Source organism: Brachyistius frenatus, unplaced genomic scaffold, assembly GCF_029030835.1.
Source record: "Brachyistius frenatus isolate BFR_SWC_R1_liver_20210118 unplaced genomic scaffold, ASM2903083v1 Contig_93, whole genome shotgun sequence".
Taxonomy (NCBI): Eukaryota; Metazoa; Chordata; class Actinopteri; family Embiotocidae; genus Brachyistius; species Brachyistius frenatus.
Genome location: NW_027210692.1, coordinates 1,479,717 through 1,501,916, shown reverse-complemented (window position 1 = coordinate 1,501,916; position 22,200 = coordinate 1,479,717). Strand labels below are relative to the sequence as shown.

The 22,200-nt window shown below is 40.3% G+C and overlaps 2 protein-coding genes across 4 annotated transcripts; both read right to left on the bottom strand.

The window, feature by feature from the left end:
- Positions 1–123: 123 nt before the first annotated feature.
- On the bottom strand, positions 124–4,828 carry LOC138627996 (rab GTPase-activating protein 1-like). Its single transcript, XM_069710706.1, has 8 exons — positions 4,125–4,828; positions 2,940–3,020; positions 2,670–2,780; positions 2,254–2,358; positions 2,052–2,135; positions 1,837–1,908; positions 1,321–1,587; positions 124–688 (listed from the first exon to the last, which is right to left on the bottom strand). Exons 1-8 carry the CDS (start codon positions 4,233–4,235, stop codon positions 458–460), a joined length of 1,062 nt encoding a protein of 353 aa, XP_069566807.1. The 5' UTR covers positions 4,236–4,828; the 3' UTR covers positions 124–457.
- Positions 4,829–4,855: 27 nt separating this feature from the next.
- On the bottom strand, positions 4,856–18,685 carry LOC138627999 (protein FAM163A-like). 3 transcript variants are annotated; one of them, XM_069710711.1, is made up of 6 exons: positions 18,335–18,685; positions 17,626–17,681; positions 11,187–11,290; positions 9,752–9,775; positions 9,478–9,592; positions 4,856–8,623 (listed from the first exon to the last, which is right to left on the bottom strand). In XM_069710711.1, exons 5-6 carry the CDS (start codon positions 9,568–9,570, stop codon positions 8,246–8,248), a joined length of 471 nt encoding a protein of 156 aa, XP_069566812.1. In that variant the 5' UTR covers positions 9,571–9,592; positions 9,752–9,775; positions 11,187–11,290; positions 17,626–17,681; positions 18,335–18,685; the 3' UTR covers positions 4,856–8,245. The 3 variants fall into 3 exon arrangements, with proteins under 3 accessions (XP_069566812.1, XP_069566810.1, XP_069566811.1); XM_069710709.1 differs by having other exon boundaries at positions 17,631–17,681; XM_069710710.1 differs by lacking the exon at positions 9,752–9,775 and having other exon boundaries at positions 17,631–17,681.
- Between the last annotated feature and the right edge of the window lie 3,515 nt (positions 18,686–22,200).

Here is a 22,200-nt window from a genome sequence, read left to right as displayed (position 1 = left end):
CATGAGCAGCATTTTAAAAGCTTTCAATATGAAAGAGGAACAGCAGACTTTCCTTCAGAAAGAACCGTCTTGCACGAGGTTTCGACTGATGAGTCAGGTTTCCTTACGTTATAAACAAAAAATTGGGGTCATACTTCCTTTATTGTTGCATTTACACTGTTTGCAAATTAAAGATGAAGAAAACTCACATGGCACATGGATTAAGTTTACAGATCTATAAAGGACTTCATTAGTGAATTGTTGTAAAGTGTTGAGCAGGCAGGAAAGTCCCTGTCTGACATCACCTGCATGAATTCTCAGGTACTCTCCTCAGTCAAAGTTTTTGCTCTAGACCGCCACCTGTGCGCACATGCAGAAATAGCAGCTAAAACATCAATGTTCAGCTCACACTTCAATAGAGGTCTGATCCTCCTCTTGTGTCCGGTTACCTGCACATTCACATTCACATTCCAGCCTTTCAGACATTTTCTCGATTGTCTCTGTGGGGCCACAACAGCTTCATGGAGCTCCATCCAGAGAGGGGGGCACTGTGGAGTTTCCAACCCACTGTAGGAGCCCCATCTCTGGGTATGCTGATTTTGTGAAGACCCCCACTGGAAGTCCGCAGGGAGGTGAAGGTCTTACTGATCCAGCTGTTCTTTGCTTCCTGGAGATCGTTGGCCAGAATTCCCTTCTGGTGCTCCAGCTCCTGTAGGAGGATTACACAGGTGTATGATGACAAATGCAGCAGAAAATGTAAACTTTACTGCAAATCAAATGCATTTGACGCTTTTTTTTTTTGTAATTCAGGAAGAAATAACAATAATGTATAGTTGAAGTACAATTTCTTTTTAATTTCAAGCAAGCCAAAGTACTTACATTTAGCACCAAAAGTAATAATGTACTTTGAATGTACATAGTGATATGTAAGTATTCTTCAAGTATATTATTGTACAAATCAAAGTGTAAATATTTCGTGCAACTTTTTCAAGCTTCTGATATTAGATTCTGACTTGTATTTCGAGTGTCAGGTTAAAACTGACAATCTTGTTGATGTGTATATATATATATATATATATATATATATATACTCGTACTTTTAAACTACAGAACTAATTGAGACACTGCCTGAACTGTCTCAAACCCATTTAATGAGAAACTGCATTCTGTGCTGCAGTTTCTTTTGGCTTATTAGCTGACACATGCAAAGGTACCTCTGTATTTGCCTGAACGATTTGTTGGTCTTGTGCATGTTAATTGTGATATTAAACGTTGTGACAGAGTTTAATTAGCTTCAGTGATCTGACTGCATTTATGGATGCTCTGATGGTCTGGTCCTACCTGGATCTTGCACTTGGCCTCCACCATCTGGAGTTTGGTCTGGGCCAACTCCTGTTCCAGCTCCCTAATCTGAGTCCTGAGGGCCTCCTTCTCCTGGTCCTCCCTCCTCTGCTCTGCCTGTCGGGGTCCTGCGTTGTTCTCCTCCCTGCCTTGTTCAGACGTCCCTCGGCCTTCTGTCTGTGCTGCGGTCTCTGAGTTCTGACTAGAACTGGGTGGTTCATCTGATTCGACAGCGTGCTGACAGTAGGAGCAAGCCTTTATTGAACTCTGCAAGGTGAAAAGAGAGCGCAACGGGCAGATAGATTTAACTTTTCTGTCCCGAACATGACAACCAGCATCCACCAGCTGCTGAAGATCATCGCGACTGAGAAAGTAAAGCAACTGAGGCACTTTTTGAAACAGAAAAGAGTTTGAGAGGGTTGAAAACGATTTCCTGCAACAATTGTATTGAAAGTGAAGTATGGCAGAAGTAAAAGGAAAGATAAAAGTGGGACAGCACCACAGGAATACTCTCACCTTGAGTGAATCTAACTCCTCTCTGTGGGCGGCCTGCTGCTTCTCCAGACGATTTGTCAGCTGGGAGCATATCTTAGAGGAAAAGCATCGGATTTTTATATTATTAAGTAAAAACAGCAGCAGCAATTTTTTATGAATACTGTATATCTATTTCATATTATATCCATTATTAGTATATTTTGTATAGTTTACATCCTACTGTTTTAAATTTGTACCTGCTTGTAGTCTGCAATGATACCCGATGACCGTTTGACTTCCTGCTCAGCCTTCTCCATCTCTCTCCGAAACACCTCCTTCAGCTTTCAGAGGAGAAAACATCTTTAACACCTGCATGCTTGCAAAATTACATGTCAACAGCTACTGTATAACGACGATAAGGTGCTATTCAATCATCAGACATCTGGAAATCTTTCTTACCATTGCAGCTTCCTCGTCTTTCCCCTTCTTCTCGTCCTCCGTGGCCTGCAGTTGATGTCTGGTCTGTAGAAGATCTTTGGTTAGTTCATCCACTCTGTCCTCTGCCTGCAAAAACCAAAACATGTCAGTCAGCTCAAGATATCAGTATCAGGTTCAACAAACACCGCATTTTCTCACATCATGAATGAAGTGTTTATCCTTGTGCCATGCATACAACTATGCAGTCTGCAGTGACATAGACAATACCAGAAGTTTTTATAAGACATACCCCGAATGTTACAGTTTTAAACAATACGATTTTGTACTTTAATGCTGAAATGTAAAAATTTTAATAAGGTCACAGTTTGGTCATTTTTATTAGTGGTTTCTCCAGGCTTTTTTTTTACCCTTTTGTAGAGGGCAGTAATTAATAGTACCTTGTCCAGAGCGTTCCTCAGGGCGATCTTGCCGGTGATCAGTCTGTGGGCCAGGTTGTCATTTTCCTGCTCTAGACGGAGGCTGGCCTGCTGAAGCCGTCGGTTTTCCTTCTGAAAACCACATAGGACAATCCATCACGGTCTGAAAACTCAAACTCCTGCATTCAAAAAGCTGAAGAATGGAAATCAGCACATTTCAGAAAATCAAGAAAATGTAGCTTTGAAAAGACAAATTTGAGGACTGGAGTTTTAAAGACAAGAATTTCTAACCATTTGCTTGTCCAAAGGATCTTCTTCATCATCCATTATTTGAAGTTGGCTTTGCCTTCGTTTAGCTTTCTTTGTCAGGACCTGAGGTCAGAGAGTCAAGGCTAATTAAAAACAATCAGGTAGAAAAACTGTCAGATTTGAATGATCTGAAGACGGCTATCTCCTCCAAACAGATATTGTGCCAGATGTGGGATAAGTACGCCAAAAAAATAACAGGCCTCAGAAAGAGATCCAGATCAGGATGAAAAACAAGATAAGACACAGGACTGTGCACATGGGGGAAATGATACAGTAATTTAGGAAGCATAAAGGAATAATAGAACAGGGAAGGAATTTTTCTAAAGCCTGAAATGACAATTTACATATCTCAAATATCTGAAATGAACGATCAGAATTAATTTCCTTATATCTGGGTACACAAATCTGTCGAGCAGAGAAATGGGTTTTGCATTATGCTTGTCACTGCAGTCAACTCAGGCAACAAATGTAGGAAGACTCTAAATGTAAGTTTTGTATCTGCAGGTTTTTAAACGCACTACAATAATGCAAAAGTGATTTATTTTTTTTCATGTTATATCACTGCAAGTAACTTCACGACAGCTCTTTAGAATAAGTTTGCAATATACCTTTACCATTACCAGAATCATGTACTGGCTCTGAGTATACTCACCATTCAAAACAGAATTATTTAATACAAATTTGAATGTCAAAGGAAACAGAACTTGAAGATAAAAGGGACCTTTGAGAGTTTAATGATAAGACTCTATTTGATATCAGTGATGTAAGCAGTGTTTTACTGTTGTGGCAGGTTGAAGCAGGGCTTTTTTATGTGGTGTTAGATAGTAGAATCTATAACAACAGAACAAACAAAAAGCAGATAGTTAAATTAGGTCAACATATTTTTTTGCATGCTAAATTGCCTCTTTGGCTCTCAATCAATGGTGAGTAAAAATTCCTCTGAAATTAAGTCCTCAGAAGATTACAGCCGAATGTGGCGTAAAATGGAGATATTCAAGTAAAGTAGAGGCAGTACGAAATTAATGAAGTACATTTGAGTAAATATATACTTAATTACATTCTACTAATGCCTAAAAACCGTGGAACGATGGTTCAGCAAGATGTGGTGCTCTTGAACCAAAGAAGAAAACTTATGATTGAATTAATCTATGCAAGAGGGAATCTTACTGTAAATCGAGGTCCTGTTTCAGCCACCAGGCAGGCAAAGATCTCCTCCTCGCTCATCTGGTCAATAGCATGGGCATCACAGGCCGTCGCCACGGACACCTCTTCCATCATCTTGCCCCAATATGCAGCTGCAGGAGCTGTGTCCTCTCACACCGACAAAAACAGTCACCGTGTTTAGCATGCAAAACCTCCAATTCCAACCAGATTGACCTAGGCCAAATCCACCGGGAGTGTTGAGTATAAGGTCAGGCCTGAATGATGGAAGTATCTCGTGTATCAGAGATGTAACTTGACTTCAGAAAGATGTGATCGTCTGATTTTCATCCAGTCCAGGATGTGAGAGTGAACAGGAAACATCCGGATAAAGTCCAAGTCTTCCCAGCACAAGGAAACTCTGTTTATAGTCCAAAGTTGAATAACGAAGAAAGATACTCCATCAGGTAAAGTGCAGCTCACTTACACGCTCAAATATCAAACAAGTAGTAGTCAGAGCCAGTTACACAGTGAAATAGTGTGTTACAGGTACAGGAAGCAACAGGTTCAACAGGATTTATGAGACCTGAGAGAGTGTGAAAGAAGGACAGCCAAACACACCCATAACAACGCTGACCTTTCTTATCACCTCACCTGTCCTCTCTTACACGCACACACACACACACACGCACGCACGCACACGCACACACACACACACACACACACACACACACACACACACACGCGCACACGCACGACTCTGATTTGACTCTTTTTTTTTGTCATAAACTTTAATTCCAAACATTTCTTCTTTCTCTTTTTTATTTTTGTTCACACTCTCACCCTCTCTGGCACTGATGCTGTGTGAACCTGCCAGACTGCCAACTAAACACTGTTAATGTATGCAAACAGTGAATGGTGTGGTATTCGTGATATTTCAGCCCGAGGTGTTGGCATGACACAAACCTGTCACTCTATTATTGTCACATGCTGAGCAGCCTGACAGGTCCAGCAGGTAAAGCCATTATTACCATAACAAAGAGGATTCTGCACCTCTGCCCGTAAATGACACCCACTTCTTTTCGCCCCACATGAAACGATACCATTTCTCTTCATTTCAGTTCTGAATGCTCTCATTTAATTATTCCCAATGACAAATCAGTTCATGTCTTCCCCAAGTTTCACTTCCCTTCTTTTAAGCTTCAGTGTGTAGCTATTTTTCACTTCTGTCTTCGATTGTACTTTCAGTTTTCATACGTATTCCTCAGTAGATTTTCAACTCTTCTTCCGTAATGTACGTCTGGGCTTTTCTTTTCTTTTCCCAGAAACGGTGATTTCAACATCCTACTGTCTGAGTCACTGGAACAAAAGACAGGCAAAAAAAAAAAAAAAGTCCAGGCAGATATATAAACATTTATTCCTCCTCAAAAAAGGAACAATTTGTGAAACATGGTGGATTTTTCACACTGTACCAGGGTATTCCAAAACGTATTCTATCAATTCAGTAAAATCTCAAAAATACAGTTTTTTAACAATGAAAACAAGAAACAGGAAGCTAAAAATAAACGGCACACTGTTTAGCTCTGATACAGCCGTGGTGCTCTTCGTGATGCAACAAACCAGTGAGCACGATAAAAAAAAAAGCCACTTTCACCCAACTATGGGGATGGTATTTGTTGAGTGAGAGTATACTGGCTATGTGGCAGTGAACACCAATGCTGAGTGGACAATTAAATTAACAAAAAAAAAAGAAGAAGCAGTTTTTAAATATATAATTTAGCACTTACTGCTGAACAACAAGAGGATGTGCGGTGATGAAAGTTAGGAGATGTGATGAAGCTCACAGCTCAGTGGAAACAATGTGATAATATAGTGAATAAATATCTGTCTTTTAAATAATAATCTTTGATCCATAATACTCAATATAATTGTATTTTCTTTTTTTCATACTTTTAGCACAATTTATGGATAACTTTAAAGTGAATTTCTATCTTTAAATGTACATTTCCAGTCTCTTCTCATTATGTTCCTCTGTTGTATTTTAACTGTCAGAAATAGACAGGAACACAAAATGGAAAAGGAAAAGTCACACTCACTAAAATACACCTAAACCCTGACATCCCCCACAAAAACTACAATACTTCTTAAAAATATATAGATTCAGGCATATACTGTGTAATAACACTGCATCTTATTACTGTATTGTAGCAGATAGGATGGCTTATACAAAGCTTTGAGATCAGTAAAATACGATACGTAAGTCTTCTCTGCCTATCACGTCTCTAAAATCTCAGGATTCTTCCTTTCTGTTCTTCCATTTCAATCTGTAAACATGAAAAAGTTAAAATACATCAACCTATATGGAAGACACTGCAGGACAAACCCCCTTTTAGTCGTCTAGTTCCAGCCCGGTTAACTAGAAGTGAGAACACAAGCAAATTTTTCTAGGAGACTGAAACTTGACTCCTTCAAATAACTTGACTTGGAGTTTCTCCTTCAGGATTAAGCTCCATAAGTAGTTTCTAAAGTTGGCAAACGACTACTCCTAATAGAAAAACTGTTAGCCCTCATGTACTGTAAGCTGCAGGGGACGGACGGACGGACGGACAGATGGACGGACGGACGGGCGGGTGGGTGGGTGGGTGGAGGGGTTCACACTAACATTAGACCCTTTTAGTTAACACCAGAAAGGGGGAGGTGAGGAGCACTGTAGGAAAGAATAACAGAAACTGAAGAAATAGTAATGGGGGGGGGGGGGGGAGACGGGTGTGGTTGTCCTTTTCAAATGTTGTATTTTTGTAACCAGATATATACAAAACTGTGAAGATCAAGCTAACAGCTAACACCTGCCTTCCCCGTGTGTCGGATCAGAAGCCCGTCTCCCGGTGATCCGATTTAACCTCGCAGTTCACATTTAATTTTATAAGTAGAAAACGGCAATGATGAATTTTGAATGCTAAAAAAAGTGCAGATGTCCTCGGCCTCACAGCTCAGAGGAAGGGATTTCTGTGGCTATTTAACATCTCTTCTGGTCTTAGGTGACTGACAAATGCATCAACATATCCAACTGTGCATTAAAACCACTAATAACTAATCAATAATCAAGATATTAGTCTGCTGCCAGAAGAAAAGTATGAGATCTTAATTTTTACTTGACACAGGCATTTGTAGGCGGCAGCATTTTGTCAGAGAATAGGCTGAACATCAGCTTTTAACAGCCTTGCATGTCTAATCTTAAGTAATTGAGGCCGTGTAAGTCACGCAGAATTGCTGTGTCGTAAGGTTTACATTTTCTGAGTTCTTTTGTGAAGGCCAGGAAGTGATTTACAAATAGTTTCCAAATAGTTTTTCCACAAAGTTTCCACGAAATTAAAAAAAAAAAAAATAGAGCCATACATCAATAAAACTTTACTGAAAATAATCTGAAACCTATTTAGAAAAATGAAAAACTGAATTCATTTGATTGGATTGTGATTCACATCTATGCTGTAAAATAACATTTCATGAAAAGAAAATATACATATTGAATATAATGAGTTTATATCATGATTTATATAGAAATTGCAGTTCCTACCACCTACATAAGAATATTAGCTGTTCCTCAGTGTGTCTGGGGACCATCTTATGATCACATTATACAACATGTGTTGTCACAAATTCAAATGTGTCTTACATTACTGTATTAAACAAGATGCATTGACACCCAAATTTAGCCGGATTATATCTTTGATCCAGAAACCCAAAATATTTTAGCAGCATGTGTGATTTGTCCCCGTAGGACACAAACTGATGCTGTAGAAGAGTTATGCACCATTTTCCAGTCGATCTAATGCTGTTTGCCCAGCACTGCTGCACGGATTTGTTGCCCACACAGGGGCTCTGTCAGTGGGCTCAGTTTATGGATCACTTCCCTGCATGAAGGAGTCTGGGTAAATCTGTGACTGTGGAGTGAGCATGTACAGTAATGTGAGCATGTGTGTCTGTGTAGTTGTGCTGTATCTTAATCCATTACCTGAATTTAGTCCCAAGCAAAGGGGCATGTGCTAGATGTGTGTGTGTGTGTGTGTGTGTGTGTGTGTGTGTGTGTGTGTGTGTGTGTGTGTGTGTGTGTGTGTGTGTGTGCGCGCGTCTTTATGGCAAAGCAGAGGTCAGACCTGGGTGCTGTAGGGGCGCGGCGGGGGAGGAAACATGTCCGTGGGATTGTAGTAACTCAGAGGGGTGGAGCCCTGCGGGTTGACGGACAGGGGGAGAGAGACAGACGGGTTCTCGTAGTAGGTGTGGAAGCCCAGCCGCTCCCCTCCGTTACGCATGTCGTCTGCGAGTCCGGCGCGGCGGGGGTACGGCGAACAGGTGGGGCAGTGGTTGTGGTGGGAACCCGTGTCCAGCTGATCCAGGGAGACGGGGGTGATGGCGGCGCCATCCATGGCGAGGGCGTTGCAGGCGTTGCAGGGAAAGTGAGAGAGAGGGTCCGCTCCCACCACGGAACCCACGTCCACCTCAGAATCATTTTTCTTACAGCAGTAATACTGCAGGAGGTTGACAGGGAAGACACCAGGAGAGAGAGAGAGAGAGAGAGAGAGAGAGAGTTGTTGCACAAAATGACTGTTTTGTAAAACATAGTGTATTGTGAACATCTCTTGCAACGAGGTTAGACAGGAGGATCGATACCACTCTTTTCCCTGTTTGTTGAAGGGACAGTACACTTTTGGTTTTGGAGGGACGGAAAGCATTTGAAAGGTAGATCTGTTGAAGAGCTTTAACAGCTGTCAACATCACATTTGCTGTTCACTTGATACTATAGTGAAGGAAGGCCTAACTGTCTTAAACTGACACAAAGAAGAACGTTATAATTGTTATCATGCGCTGAAATAAAAATACAAACAAAATCAAACAAAAGGAAATAAGAGTCGATTTGTTTTCTCTTAATAAAATGTCATCTTAAAGTAGATAGTACAGTTTTTGTATCTTATATAACAGAATAAGTGTATTTACACTGCATACAAATATTGAAAAAGGCTTAATTAAAAGCATCAGATATACTGTTGTTCAAGTAAAACATATCTAATTTAGATAAACAAGAATGCAACATCTGAAAAGTAAAATAACTGGAGGGAAACTAGATTTATGACCCCTTTAAAACTACTGTATTCCCATTCTTCATGCATTTTAGAAAAAGTTGAAATTGTGCCAGAAATCCCCACTCTGCTTCTGAACCAATGTGTCATGAGATTCACAGATGACTGAGCTCAGTCATTTTTAATACGTCACCCAGATAAAACTTTATACCACAAAAGTTTGAAATGGATTAACTTTATTTTTTTTTTTTTAAATTTTATCTCCCTCCTTCCAATGACTGACAAACATGCACGCATGACGATACCTGGAGTCTACAGTAACAGAGAACTGCTACAATGCACAGCAGTATCACTCCGGCGAGAATTCCTCCGGATATAACAATAGTTCCCGCTGACATTCGACCAGCTCTCCATCAAACCCTTCAGAGGGGACAATACACAGAGAACAGAAGGAACAATGGAAGCCCACAGAAATGGAAATTTGAACACAGCAAGGAGGAGGGGAAAAAAAAAAAAGACTGAATGACATCTGGATTTCAGTTTTACTCAAATTTGCGGCAGAAAATTCAGCATACTTACGTCCAACAAATGTTTCTATAATGCCTGAAAAGATAACCAATGTAGGCTGAATTAGTATATTCAAGTGCCATTGTGATGTAACTGCAACTGATGAAACATGTTGTAACTGGTTGGTTATCACGCAGCTGTTATCAAACAGATGGGTTGTGCCGGGGCACGAAGATATAGTACAGATGGGCGACCTACAGAACAACTTTAATACTCCATGGCACTGATTGTGCAGGTCTGTGAGATTATAGTTGAGGGATGAACACCATTCATCCAAAACCTACTCCTTCATTTACTGTTTTGATGATGTGACGAGAGACATGTTGCTTCAAAATCTCCCAAAGGTGTTCAACTGGGTTCAGACCCAGACCCTGTCTCAATTTGTGTACTCCCGATAGTACACTTACACATGTGTACACATACTTGTATAGTGCATTAACCTTGGTGTCCCAGATGTAACACTGGCTGGAAATAATTGTGACATTTGAATGCATCCCTCACCAACATATCTGCTGGCTTTCCTGACACAAATTGAGACACAGCATTGTGTGATTATGTAAGACATAGGCTACATAGCATATGATGGCACATAATTAGTCTATTCATCCAACCGTTCAGCAGGCTCTGGTACTCTGTACAGAATTATTTACAGTTGTTTGGTTTCTGAGAGAGAATACGAGAAGAGTTATCCACTTTTTTTGTCTGTGATCGTTCAGATTCAATTTCTGAGCCACTTGTTCACATCAGTATTTGATCTAGAGATTTCAGCAAGTTCTGAATGCTACAACATCTCCAATTTGGTAAAAGAAGCTGAAGATGTCTAAATTAAAAAAAAACTGTCATACTTTGCAAAATGACCGGAAAGCTGCCCCAGATGGTAGGTAAAGGTAAATAATCTGACATTAACACAAATAATTAAAAATTACATAATGTATTTAACGCACGGCACATACAGTACGCGGCGTAACTTACGTCACCCATGTAACATAACCTGTTATGTAACGTAATGTAATGTAAAGTATAGGTACAACCATAGTTGCCAATGATCCTTTTTTCATTTCTATTTACAGATGAAACAAATGAGATACATTGTGTGTATTTGCAAGCTTTATAGGTGTTAGTAGGTGTATTCTTAAACTTTGAACAGAGCCAGGCTAGCTGTTTCCTCCTGCTTCCAGTCTTTATGCTAAGCTAAGATAATCACCAGCTTCAGCTCAACACTCATCACTTTGACATAAAAGCGATGTTGATCTTCTTATCTCACTGCTGACAAGACATCGAATAACAACGTTTTGAACCATTTCTTTAAGTTGTCAGCCATCTGTACAGTATAGCCTAGTGGCTGGTGTTATGTTGTTTTCAGAGGTTTAGAGTTTAGAAGAAAAATAATTCCATCTGCTGAAGGCACAGAAATGTCTGAACTCTAATAAAAGAAATGCACACTTACATTAGAAGACAGCGGGAGATGCAGAGATGGAAGAATGTGAGAAGGTAGGAAACCATGACAGGCCTGTGGAGTGTTACTCTCAAAACCCCTTCACACTCGAGCTCCTGCGGGATAAAAGAGAGAGAGGCTTTTGTCAGGTGAAAGTGGTTAGCGTGAGAAACAAATTGTATAGGGCTTCAGTTAATAATTATTTTCATTGGCAATCCATATTTTATTAGTTCAAGCAATAGTTTAGCTTATAAAATGTAGTAGCAAGTTACCAGAGCGTAAGCGATGTACTTACTTATTTAGCGTGATCACCAAACCAAACCTAACCACATTCAGATATCAGTGATATTATATAGAGAAAAGCAGCAAATCTTCATGTTATAGACATTTGAAAAGCTGTAAGCAGCTTTGCAAAACATAACAAGACATAACTGATTACCTAGAATGTCAGTTTAATCAACATTTTTTTTACCCTTTAGCATTTATATCACACCTGCTGTCTAATGAGACATAGAACTTGGCCTTGGAATAAATAAATACAATATAGTTCTATATTGCATATAATTACATTCACTTCAGCATGATTAAAAGCAGAAATTGTGAGGTGCTGAATTACAATAGGACTGCTCTAGATGAGGATGAATTATCATGCTGAACACAGCAGCACCTACAGTGCACACTAGCCATATGGGCAGTATGTTGCATTCACATGTGCAGCACAGTTTCAGAATACTAAATCTGAAATGCACGTGCATCTTGTGTCCTTTAGGTGTAATGTGACAGATTCAAAAGCACCTCTCAGAGCTGCATGAATAATGGCCATCAGGAAAAAGTCCTGGATACCGTTGGCTGCATACAGTCATTAATACACAGACATACTGTAAGAGTGAAAGTCAAGGAAATATATAGATATTCATACAGAATCCCTCACTTAAAAATCACAGTGAAAGGATTTCTAATTTCCTTTGACCTTTTCTCCTCTTTGCAGGTAAGTAACCTTAAACAAAAAGCTCTGATTGGAGTCACATAGGAGCAAAAATGGTGCGAATGAAAAGAAATCAAGACATCCATAAACATAAGCATCTTCAATGCACAGAGCAAATGCACTGTCTAGCCTCCTTATAGAGGTCTATCTGACAGAAAACACTAAATTAGCTGTGTGCAAGAGATACAGAATATGTGTGTGCATGCCATCATTTCATTTTCCTGGCGGTCACGTCAAAATGCCAAACAAACACCCAACCAGAAACCAGAACACCCAAATTAATGCACTTGGGGAGGATGACCTAATGCATCAGCATGTAAAATGCATGGTATTGACATTAATTTAGACTAATTTATATGGTTGACTTCAAGCAGAATTATTCATTTTAAGCTCTGCCATTACAGTAATTACAACACCAGACGACTTTGTTTATCTACTGTTCAAGTTGATTAACTAAAACATCCTGATATTTCTCAGCAGAGGAACAACATTTAATTATGCCAATTAAATGGCAAAAAAAAAAAATGATCTAGTTTCTTTTCTCATTCCTGGAGGTATTATTGTAATTTTCTAAAAGCCATGAGCCTCCCACAGCAGTAATTTGTAGCAAATTTAAGTCTTATTACCTAATGAAACAAATAAAATGTTCTTTCACTTGATATGTTGACATAAATGGGAAATCTCAGCCAGGAGGTTAAAACAAATGCAAGCCTATGATTGGATGGTTTGGTCTGCTGTCTAGCTCTGGAGCCACATGTTTCTCATCTCAGTCACACAATGCGAAAGGTTTCTTTCCTGTGTCTCTTTTGATTTTCAACCATCTGAATTGAAACAAAAGATGCAAGAGGGGGAATACCCCTTAAAAACTGATAGGGATGGGGTCATAAATCGTATCATTCAACATGAAATACACTTGAATCTCTGACTATTTTAAACTGACACCACAACCACAGAACGAAATGTCTGCTACTGTGTGTGTGTGTGTGTGTGTGTGTGTGTGTGTTGAAATGAGCATGCGATCCTCACTCCCAGACAGCTCACTCGCTGCAGTATCTTCCATTGCGTCATCGTACTAAATTATATACACCACGGGCCACGATAATGTCGTTAAAAGCGATGTGAAGTCTCTCTTGCTCGCCATTTCTCCATCTTCCCTCTCCTGCTCACAATCATCTGTGTCCTCACTTCTCGTCTCCTTTTCACTGTCTTTAGAGTCTCTCATTCAACCCCTTTTCCGAATTTTCCCCCCCTCCTGGTTCTTCAATTTTAATCTAAAAAGCTACGGTGACACAATTATGCAAAAATTATGGCCTTGTCTGTATATGTATATCAACAAAGATAAAACAATGGAATCTTTCTAGAAACAAAAATAATTGATTTTGACTAACATGCAACCAAATTATACGAGAAAGGGAGCGCTGAGGTAAAAGCCTCAGATTAGAGAGTTTCCAACAGACTGGAGAGACAAAGACACCAAGTGACAGAGGTTGGAATACTGAACCCGAACGCTGTCAGAGTATCTTATCCCACACAGTTCACGTATGACTCGCTGCTAGCTTACAGCTGTCTGACTCAACTGGGAAACATGCAAACACATGCTCATAGCATCATGTATGAAACCCTTAGATTTAACTGTCGCCTGAAAGAAGTTCAAGGATCTCCCCAGAAATCCCATCAGTCGCTGACTTGGACAAGTGACGGGGACGAAGGGGGATGAGACGGCCTCAGAGGGGCCAACAGGCATCTGATTTCCACAACACAAAAGCTCCTTCAAGTCATTAAGTGAACCAGTCCCAGGTGACCAGTAGACTCCAGTCATACAGTCTATCCGTCAAGTGACCTTCAGTCGCATTAAGTAAAGCATCCATTTCTTCACTATACAAGAGAAAGGATGAAGAAAATGTGGATCTCCCCAGATTTCAAGGGATTTTGAGGGATGCCAAAAGACGATATCAAGTGGTGTGTGTGTGTGTGTGTGTGTGTGTGTGTGTGTGTGTGTGTGTGTGTGTGTGTGTGTGTGTGTGTGTGTGTGTGTGTGAGTGAGAGAGAGAGATCTACTATCAGCAGCCTTGTCATCATTCTGAGGATGAAGCAGGGCCGGGTGATAATTCAATTTAAACTGAAACTAATAATTATTTTCCTTGTTTGTTTAACTGCCACTTGTTTTCTTGATTAATCAATTTGGTCAATAAAATCGAAGAAAATGGTGAAAATTCCCAACAGGACATTTTATAGTTTCTTGCTTTGTCCGACCAACATAAAGAGATTTCATTTAATATCACAAAATACTCAGGAAACCATAATTTGTACACATCTGAGAAGCTGGAACCAGACATTACTGGCATTTTTATTAATCCACCAATCGTTACAGCTCAAAATTCCATCTTGTTGTTTACTGACTTTAAATATAGTGATGGTAGATCACAAAATTAAACATTTATTGAAAACAAATATTAGATTAATATGAACATCTGGTTTAGGTTTTGGTAGGTAGGTAGGTAGGTATATACTTTATTAATCCCCGAGGGGAATTTTTTTTTTTTTTATTTTTTTATTTTTTGTCTAAAAGGTTAAAGTTTGAGCACATAAAAATATAAGCAGGGACATTAAATCTTCCAGAGGGTATTTCAGTGAGAAATATCCAATCATGGCACAAAATCTGTTTGCCAGTGAAAGCATGCTAAAGTTAAAATGTACAATGTGTTCAAATGGGATTAACCATTCAGCAGCTTGACTTGGTTCACTTTTGCAGTCTCGGTCAGCGTTACAGCAGACAAATTCAACAATTACAGCTTGGGGATAATTGAAATGACAAAGGATTAAAATGCAACAGTCTCCGACTCCCTTTCTCTCCACAGGAATGGCAGCTATGTATTTAGAACTATCCGAAAAAGTTTTAAATATAAGTAAACCTGTACCCACAACATAACTGTGTGGTAGTGTTGACTCATCCATGAGAACGTTGTTTTATAGATAAGTGTTTCTATGTTGGGCATGTTGTATTACATTGTAATCTATTTGCCATGTTGTGATATTAATTGCTATCAGATGATGATGTTGTTGTTGTTAAGATCTATACTCTTTCATACACACACACAGAATATGCTCTTTTTCTTGTTCTTCTCTCTTTAGTTTTTAAATTTAAAATGCACATAAAAAGGTGATTAGTCAGATGATTAAGCCATTGTTCAGGTTACCACAACACTTCAACCTTCATTATGTTAGAAATGTTGAGAGACATGGAGAGGTTTCGCACTCCACTTTCAGAACTATATTTAGCAGTTTTGCCATCTCTTGACACAATGAAAAGCAGGAGAGGAGAGGCAGAAGAGAGAGGTGTCATATTTTAATTCGTTTTCTCTGTGGGAAATGAAACGATCCTAGCAGTCAGCTAAATGTGAATGCACAAGAACACACGGGCGTGCACGTGTACACACGCACGTGTACACACACACACACACACACACACACTGATCAAACACTAAAGAGGTAAAAACACTCAGAAGTATCATGTGGGATCATGTTTTGAAATTAGGAGCTTCTTCTCCCCTGTGATGCCCGAGTGAACCACAGAAATGAGAGAAGCTTTGAAAGAAAAATTTAATTAGAAAACCCAAAGCTACAAGGTAAAGGCGTAGTTTGACATTTGGAGGAATATGTTTATTTGATCTCTTGTTGCACGAGAGTTAGAAGAAAAGTAATGCCATGTTGATTCAATATGAAGCTACCGTCAGCTTAGTTTAGCACAAATCTGGAGAGGGAGAAAAATCTAGCCTGACTCTGTTTGAAGATAACAAAATCCAACTACCAACACCTTTAAAACTTTCTTTTAAGACTATTTATCTCGTTTGATTAACCCATACAAACTCTGTAGGTTAACAAGTTAGAGTTTCACAGGGAGTTATTGCCCAACTATTTCTTGGCTGGGAGCCGTAACTTCTTGGGAGTTCTGTCATCACAGTGATCTCGCCTGTCAATCAGCAGAGACTCCAGGACATTACCGAGCCCGGTCAAAAAATAGCGTGGCGCATAACCTACAAGATATTCTTAATTTGTATGGAGACCAACAAGCTTTTCATCCCTGTTGCAGACTTTAAGTGAACCATCTCTGGTCCAATTGTCCAAAAATTGTGAAAAGTGCCCATCACAAGTTCCCCCCGAGTCCCAAGAGGTTTCTGAAAATGTCTTGTTTTGTCAGGCCAGCAGCCAAAAACCCAAATATATTCAACTTATGATGACATGAAAAGGAAAATGTTTGGCATTTTTGCTTGATGAATTAATCAACTTATTTCTTGTACTGTCAAAGTCCATTTGTATTCCCACTATATTCTCTTTTATTCTATATTTATTCTTTACAATGTCTCCTGAAAGTCATTATACTTTAATGGTCTTAATATTTTATTGCAGATACAAAGAAATATAACTATATGAGGAAGGTGGAAAGCAATTTTTGAAAAGCTATTATGGTCCCGTTTAAGAGGACATGAGATGAAGGATATTGATAAAAGTTATTATGGGGATAAATTCACTTTCAAAGAGAAAACATGGGGAGATGATTTTACAACCAGAGATTGGAAACAGAGATCATATAGGGAGAGTAAGAGTGCTGGAGAGGGTGGCAGTACCTTAGTGGCTTTCTGATATATCCATTCTTAAATAATGATATGAATATTTCGTTGAGGTGGCCTCCAACTTTGCACTGGAAATCACAGTGAGTCGCTGCAATTTTAAAGCCCTGGGGCTTCAATTATTCAACTATCATTCCTTTAACAATATTTTTCCATCACAGGGCAATTTAGCCAGATAGTAAAATCTGGACTTTTCTGCCTCATCCGCCTCTGAAAAGCACTCATCTCAGCGTGCGAGGAGAGGAACACATCCACATCTAGGACAGAGACACCCACTACCAGAGCAGAAGGGAACAAAGGCAGCAAGGAGTGGGGGAAAAAAAGTGGGGGGAGGAGAGGCAGAATATTTCATTTTCAAATTCTCTAAACGGAATTCAGTCACCCGTTTTTTCCATATGACTGATAATGTGTACACTGGATCTGGTCTCTTTTCGTGTTTGGTATGGTTACCACATCATAATTACCTCACTGTAATTTATTTTGGATCATCTATGGTTGAATACATAGGAACTGGTTTGGTGAACTGAGCAGGGGTTGAATTTTGGGACGCCAGTGAAATCCAAATGAGCTGCAGAGATCTCAGCTGAAGATATAAGAGCTGAAACACAAGTGAACACTTCCCATTACACACTTTGCCCAAAGCAAGATCCCCGAGGTGCAGAACAGAGATCAGAGACACCACATGAACAACCTTGTGGGGGAAAAGGGTTTAGAGCCGGCTCCCTTTTCACCTGTAACAACCAGTGTGTGTGTGTGTGTGTGTGTGTGTGTGTGTGTGTGTGTGTGTGTGTGTGTGTGTGTGTGTGTAAGTACGAGACGAACATGCACAAACGCGCACCTTACCTAGAAGTCACCATCTGGGGTATATCATTTTCGACTGTGGTGCAAAGCCCCCTGGGGAAAAAAAAAAAGGAAAAAAAAAAGACATGACATGACATCAGTTACAACCAGGATTTGAAGAGAGCCTGAGGCACCAGCAATGTGGTCAGCACTGCAGCTACAGTAAATGAGCCTGTTTGTCTCAAGGTGGGGGCAGAAAGTCTGTCAGATGTATCTGTCTGTCAGAAATTCATTCATTCATCATTTTCATGTCATTCATCACACCTGCATTTATTCATCACCTCACTCACTCACTCATACTGTCTCATGGGAAATAGGAAAGTGGTCAGAAACATGCAGGATAAAATACATTTTCATGGTCATTCATGGCACAAAGTCTGTAAATTAAACATTGATCCTTCTTAGTCCAATGCAAACAGGTAAACTAAAGGAATAGGATAGAGGCTGAAATCGATTTAACTCACCTTACCATCTCCCATCCACACCATTGCATGTAATGTCAAAACTCAAGAACATACGACATTTTTGCGGGATAAAATCGCAAATTAGTACTTTTCTCACATAAATATAGCTAATATTTCAACCAAATTGACGGCTAGAGGTCAATTTATCTGCTATTAGATCACCGATTTGCTTAATTCTACTCAATTAAGGGGATACATTGATGCACTGAGCCGTTAAGTGATAGTAAATCCACAATGCTTTACCTCTCCGGCTGAAGAATATCTCAGCAACCTGTTTGAGAGACCGCTTCTTTTTCTTAGGACTGCGGTCGGTCCGGTGTTGCACGTAGCTCACACACACACAATAAAGTCCAGTGATTTCCTCCCCAGCACCGGTCATTAAAGGCGCCCGGAGCCCCCCTCTGCTCGCTCTACAACCGGAACCATCACGTCATTATCCGCCGTCGGTTAGCCCCTCTTTCCCCCCGGTTCACTCGCAGCCAGGTGCCAGCGAGGGCCTATGGGAAATCTCATGGCATCCTCCTCTTTGTGAAGCGCTGGAGACGGACGAGACGAGGCGGCAGTCCGGCTGCTGAGTGTCACCGCTCGGTTTGGCACCCGCTGCCGCCGTTCCCCGCGGGGGCGGGGTGGGGTGAGATATAACAGCGAGTGGAGCGACGGTGTCAGCTGCACACCGTGCGGTATCACTTCAGTGGGAGGATGGAGTGGTGGATGGCAGTGGGTAGGAGAGGGGTCGTCGCCATGCTGCGATGAAAGCGTAAAAACTGCTGCAATACTTCGAGCTGTGGTTGGAGAGATTCACGCCGCCTTTTTGTTGAAGGAAAACTAACGCTCGGCTTTCCAAAACTCAAATCAGCGAGAATTGATCTCTGTAGAAAGTAAAAGATGTCTTACCACTTGTTTTTGTAAGTTTCTTAAGACAGAAAGAATATGGCAAGAAGCTCAAGCAAACGATGTAAAAGTAAAACCGGCGTTAAAATCAGATAAAAGAACAATTTTAAGCTGCAGTCTGAAAATGGAAATTTCCTGATCTCACACAACAGAATCACACCTGCCCCGATGCAGTTAACCACAGTCTGATCTGATGGTCGATGTGCAACATCACTGCGCCTTTGGCGCTAATTCGAGAAGGAAGTGCTGTCCTTTTACTTTGTTACACTTGCACTTACTCTAAAGTTACATCAAGAATAGGCTACTCAAAACAGCTGCAGCAACGAAATGATATGATTCACTTCCAGCTTTGGGTAAAAGTAGATTACTAATACCTAAAACTCATTGTTTATACTGATGCTTAATCACTTTTCAGCCATGTTGAAATTCAATTTGAGGTTTGCAAAATTTTTTCAAATGTTTATTTTCAGCCATCCGGCATCCGAAAAATGCCAATATAAATAGTTTGTAACTGATGAGGTCACTTAGAGTTACAGCACCTTTTTAAGTGGGTCTCGGGGATATTAATACCAAGAATACATTGAACACACTATTAATTAGAGAGGAAATGCTGTGAATTAAATGCAGGTCTATGTTTGAGATAACTTTGGGGGTCACTGACCTCAGAGAAAAGTCAAGGACCTCCACTCTCACGGGAAAAGTCTTAAAAGGAAAATAATTTGGGATGAACGAATGTTGCTGTCCGTGGTGCTGACGTTCACTATGCAACATCATGCATATTGAACTTCAGCACCAAGGACAGCAGCATTCGGGGTTATCTCCTTTCCTCTGATACATCCGAAAGGATTATTCTATCAATTTTTATTACATCATCTGTCCAACTACCTAAAGCAGTGGGAGTCCACCATCTCAAACACCTGCTGCAAACAAGGACCGTCTTGACCATAATACCCACATAATGAGGAGACTCCGCCTGGCTACACTTATTTAAGTATAATCTTGACGCAGAAAATGGCTCATCTCTTTAGCATTTCTCTGCCTCTGTGTGTGTGTGTCTCTGTGGCTAAGTTAAGCTAGCTTTGTAGCAGGGGGCTGATGAAGGCAAACCAAGGGGGAGCTCTAAGATTACTGCTCAAATTGAATAAAGGAGTCGACACATTACAGCGGCTTAGATGATACACCCCACTGCACTGATTAATTTAAAACCAGCACAATGTTAGACGCAGCGCATTTAAACACACGCACGCACGCACGCACACACAAACAACACACTTAAACCTGCCCAGCCCCTCTTTAGCACCAGCTTTACCTCCATTTCTTCTTTTTCATTTTCTCTCTACTACACACTCACGCAAACACACGCAGACACAGACACACACAACAACTCCCAACCACTCACCATGGCCTCTGCCTCATGACTTGAGTTCATTATTGCCTTGGCAGGGTTCCTCAGATGAAATTAGAATGACAACAGGACTGACACAGACTGCAGCAGTGGAAAGTTTACACAGGGTGAAGTGGAGAGCATGTGTGTGTGTGTGTGTGTGTGCGCGCACTAAACAAATCTAATCTTCTCTGATTCATGGGTAAGCTTGTCTGCATGCATTTGTGATACACTTCCTCTTTGCTTATATACTCAGTCTAAGAGATGGAGACAGAGAGCAAATGGCTTGTGACAGTAGAACACAGGATGAGCACAACTCTCTGGGACAAAGTCACAAAGCCTTTCTTAGCAGGACCACCAGTTACTGGTGACAGCGCAGGCTGGATTCATTTACTGGCAATACTACTTGTGACACAGTTACATACCCCCAAAGACTGAATTATGACTTTCTGATCCAAAGAAGCAGGGAGACACTGCGGCTCTGTGTTGCACAGGCAGACAACAGGGGAAAGCAAATCTTCATTTTCCTCAAAAGCGTAGGCAACAGAAGAGAATTTATGGACAAGCAGCTGTATGTATGCTTTTTAAAACTGCTTTACGGTCCGTTTAAAAAATTGCATTCGGAGATAAAATGATAATAAACGCACTTTTAGCCAGGCTAGCAACGAGTCTGCATGGGTGTAAGTCAGTTGGTCCTTTGGTCCAAACTCGGGTATCTCAATAGCTATTAGATGGCTGACCAGGAAATTTGTAAAGATATTCATGTTCCCAAGTAGAGGCATACTGGGTGAATACCTTGAATTTCATCTCGCGCTATCGTCAGTCCAACATTTTAAAGCAGTGTTTTGATACTTTGGTTTATGAACGAATACTTGCAATCGACATTCCTTTTAGCCCCTAAGGTTGGCGTTGTTATTGTGTGCACGTTAGCTTGCTGAATTGGACATTTAGATTATCTTAAAGCACTGCTGTGTGTGTGTTAGAAAGTCATTAATATTTGAATACATTTTCTTTGAATGCAGAAAGCACAACAAAATATTAAGTAAACAATTGTTTGGAGCTAATGTATTCGAGCTCTTTATTAAAAATCTGACATGGGAACCTTTCCTAAATAAATAAGGCAGTCAAAACTGCAAGCACAACATAAACTATGAAATCTATTGCCAGTGACAGGAAAATAGATCTGCTGCAATCCAGTGATGAATGGCGACAAGAAGGATATAGTCAGTAAATCCTGTTATGCTTGTAAAAGCACAAACTGATTCATTTCTTAATAAACTCACTCTTTACTGACACAGTAGGAGAACAAAACTAATGGACATATCACGTTAAAAAAAAAAAGGTCCATACTGAGGAAACCAAAATGAACACGTTAAGCTGAATGCCTGGTCGCCTTGCGCCAAACAAACACGAACGATCACAACTTATTCGGAGGCCAAATAGTCTTCACAAGTGTTTTGCTTGCCTGTCAAGTGTCTTCAATGGCCTCCGAGTTCACCAGATAGAGAGATCACTAAACCTTTAGGTGAAATGAGTGTGAAGGTGAGTGTGAAAAGTCCAACCTGACGATGTTTTTGAATTTTAGTATGCACAATTCAGGAGAGAAATAACTGCAGTAAAAGGAGGGCCGAAGCTTTCCTGAAGCTAAAAAGAGTCTGTTCCTTGGTATCACTTCATATTCATAATGTGCTTTCTCCCCCCTTTTTTTTTGCCCATCAAAGCTGCTGTATCTGTTTTGGTGTTATGTAGGACAAGTAGCCTATGCTTAATATCCTGTATCCTCCACAGAGGAGATTAATGCAGCTGATCTACCAAGGAGGCGCAGCTCAGATCA

What these genes read in the sequence shown, in the direction of transcription:
- LOC138627996 (XM_069710706.1), bottom strand. Translation starts at nt 4,235, where the DNA reads ATGATGGAAGAGGTGTCCGTGGCGACGGCCTGTGATGCCCATGCTATT. An exon ending in TCATTGCAGACTACAAGCAG is followed by an intron (nt 1,909 to 2,051) that starts GTACAAATTTAA and finishes TTTTCCTCTAAG; the next exon opens with ATATGCTCCCAGCTGACAAA. An exon ending in AGGCCAAGTGCAAGATCCAG is followed by an intron (nt 689 to 1,320) that starts GTAGGACCAGAC and finishes ATCCTCCTACAG; the next exon opens with GAGCTGGAGCACCAGAAGGG.
- LOC138627999 (XM_069710711.1), bottom strand. Translation starts at nt 9,570, where the DNA reads ATGTCAGCGGGAACTATTGTTATATCCGGAGGAATTCTCGCCGGAGTG. An exon ending in TCTGTTACTGTAGACTCCAG is followed by an intron (nt 8,624 to 9,477) that starts GTATCGTCATGC and finishes AACCTCCTGCAG; the next exon opens with TATTACTGCTGTAAGAAAAA.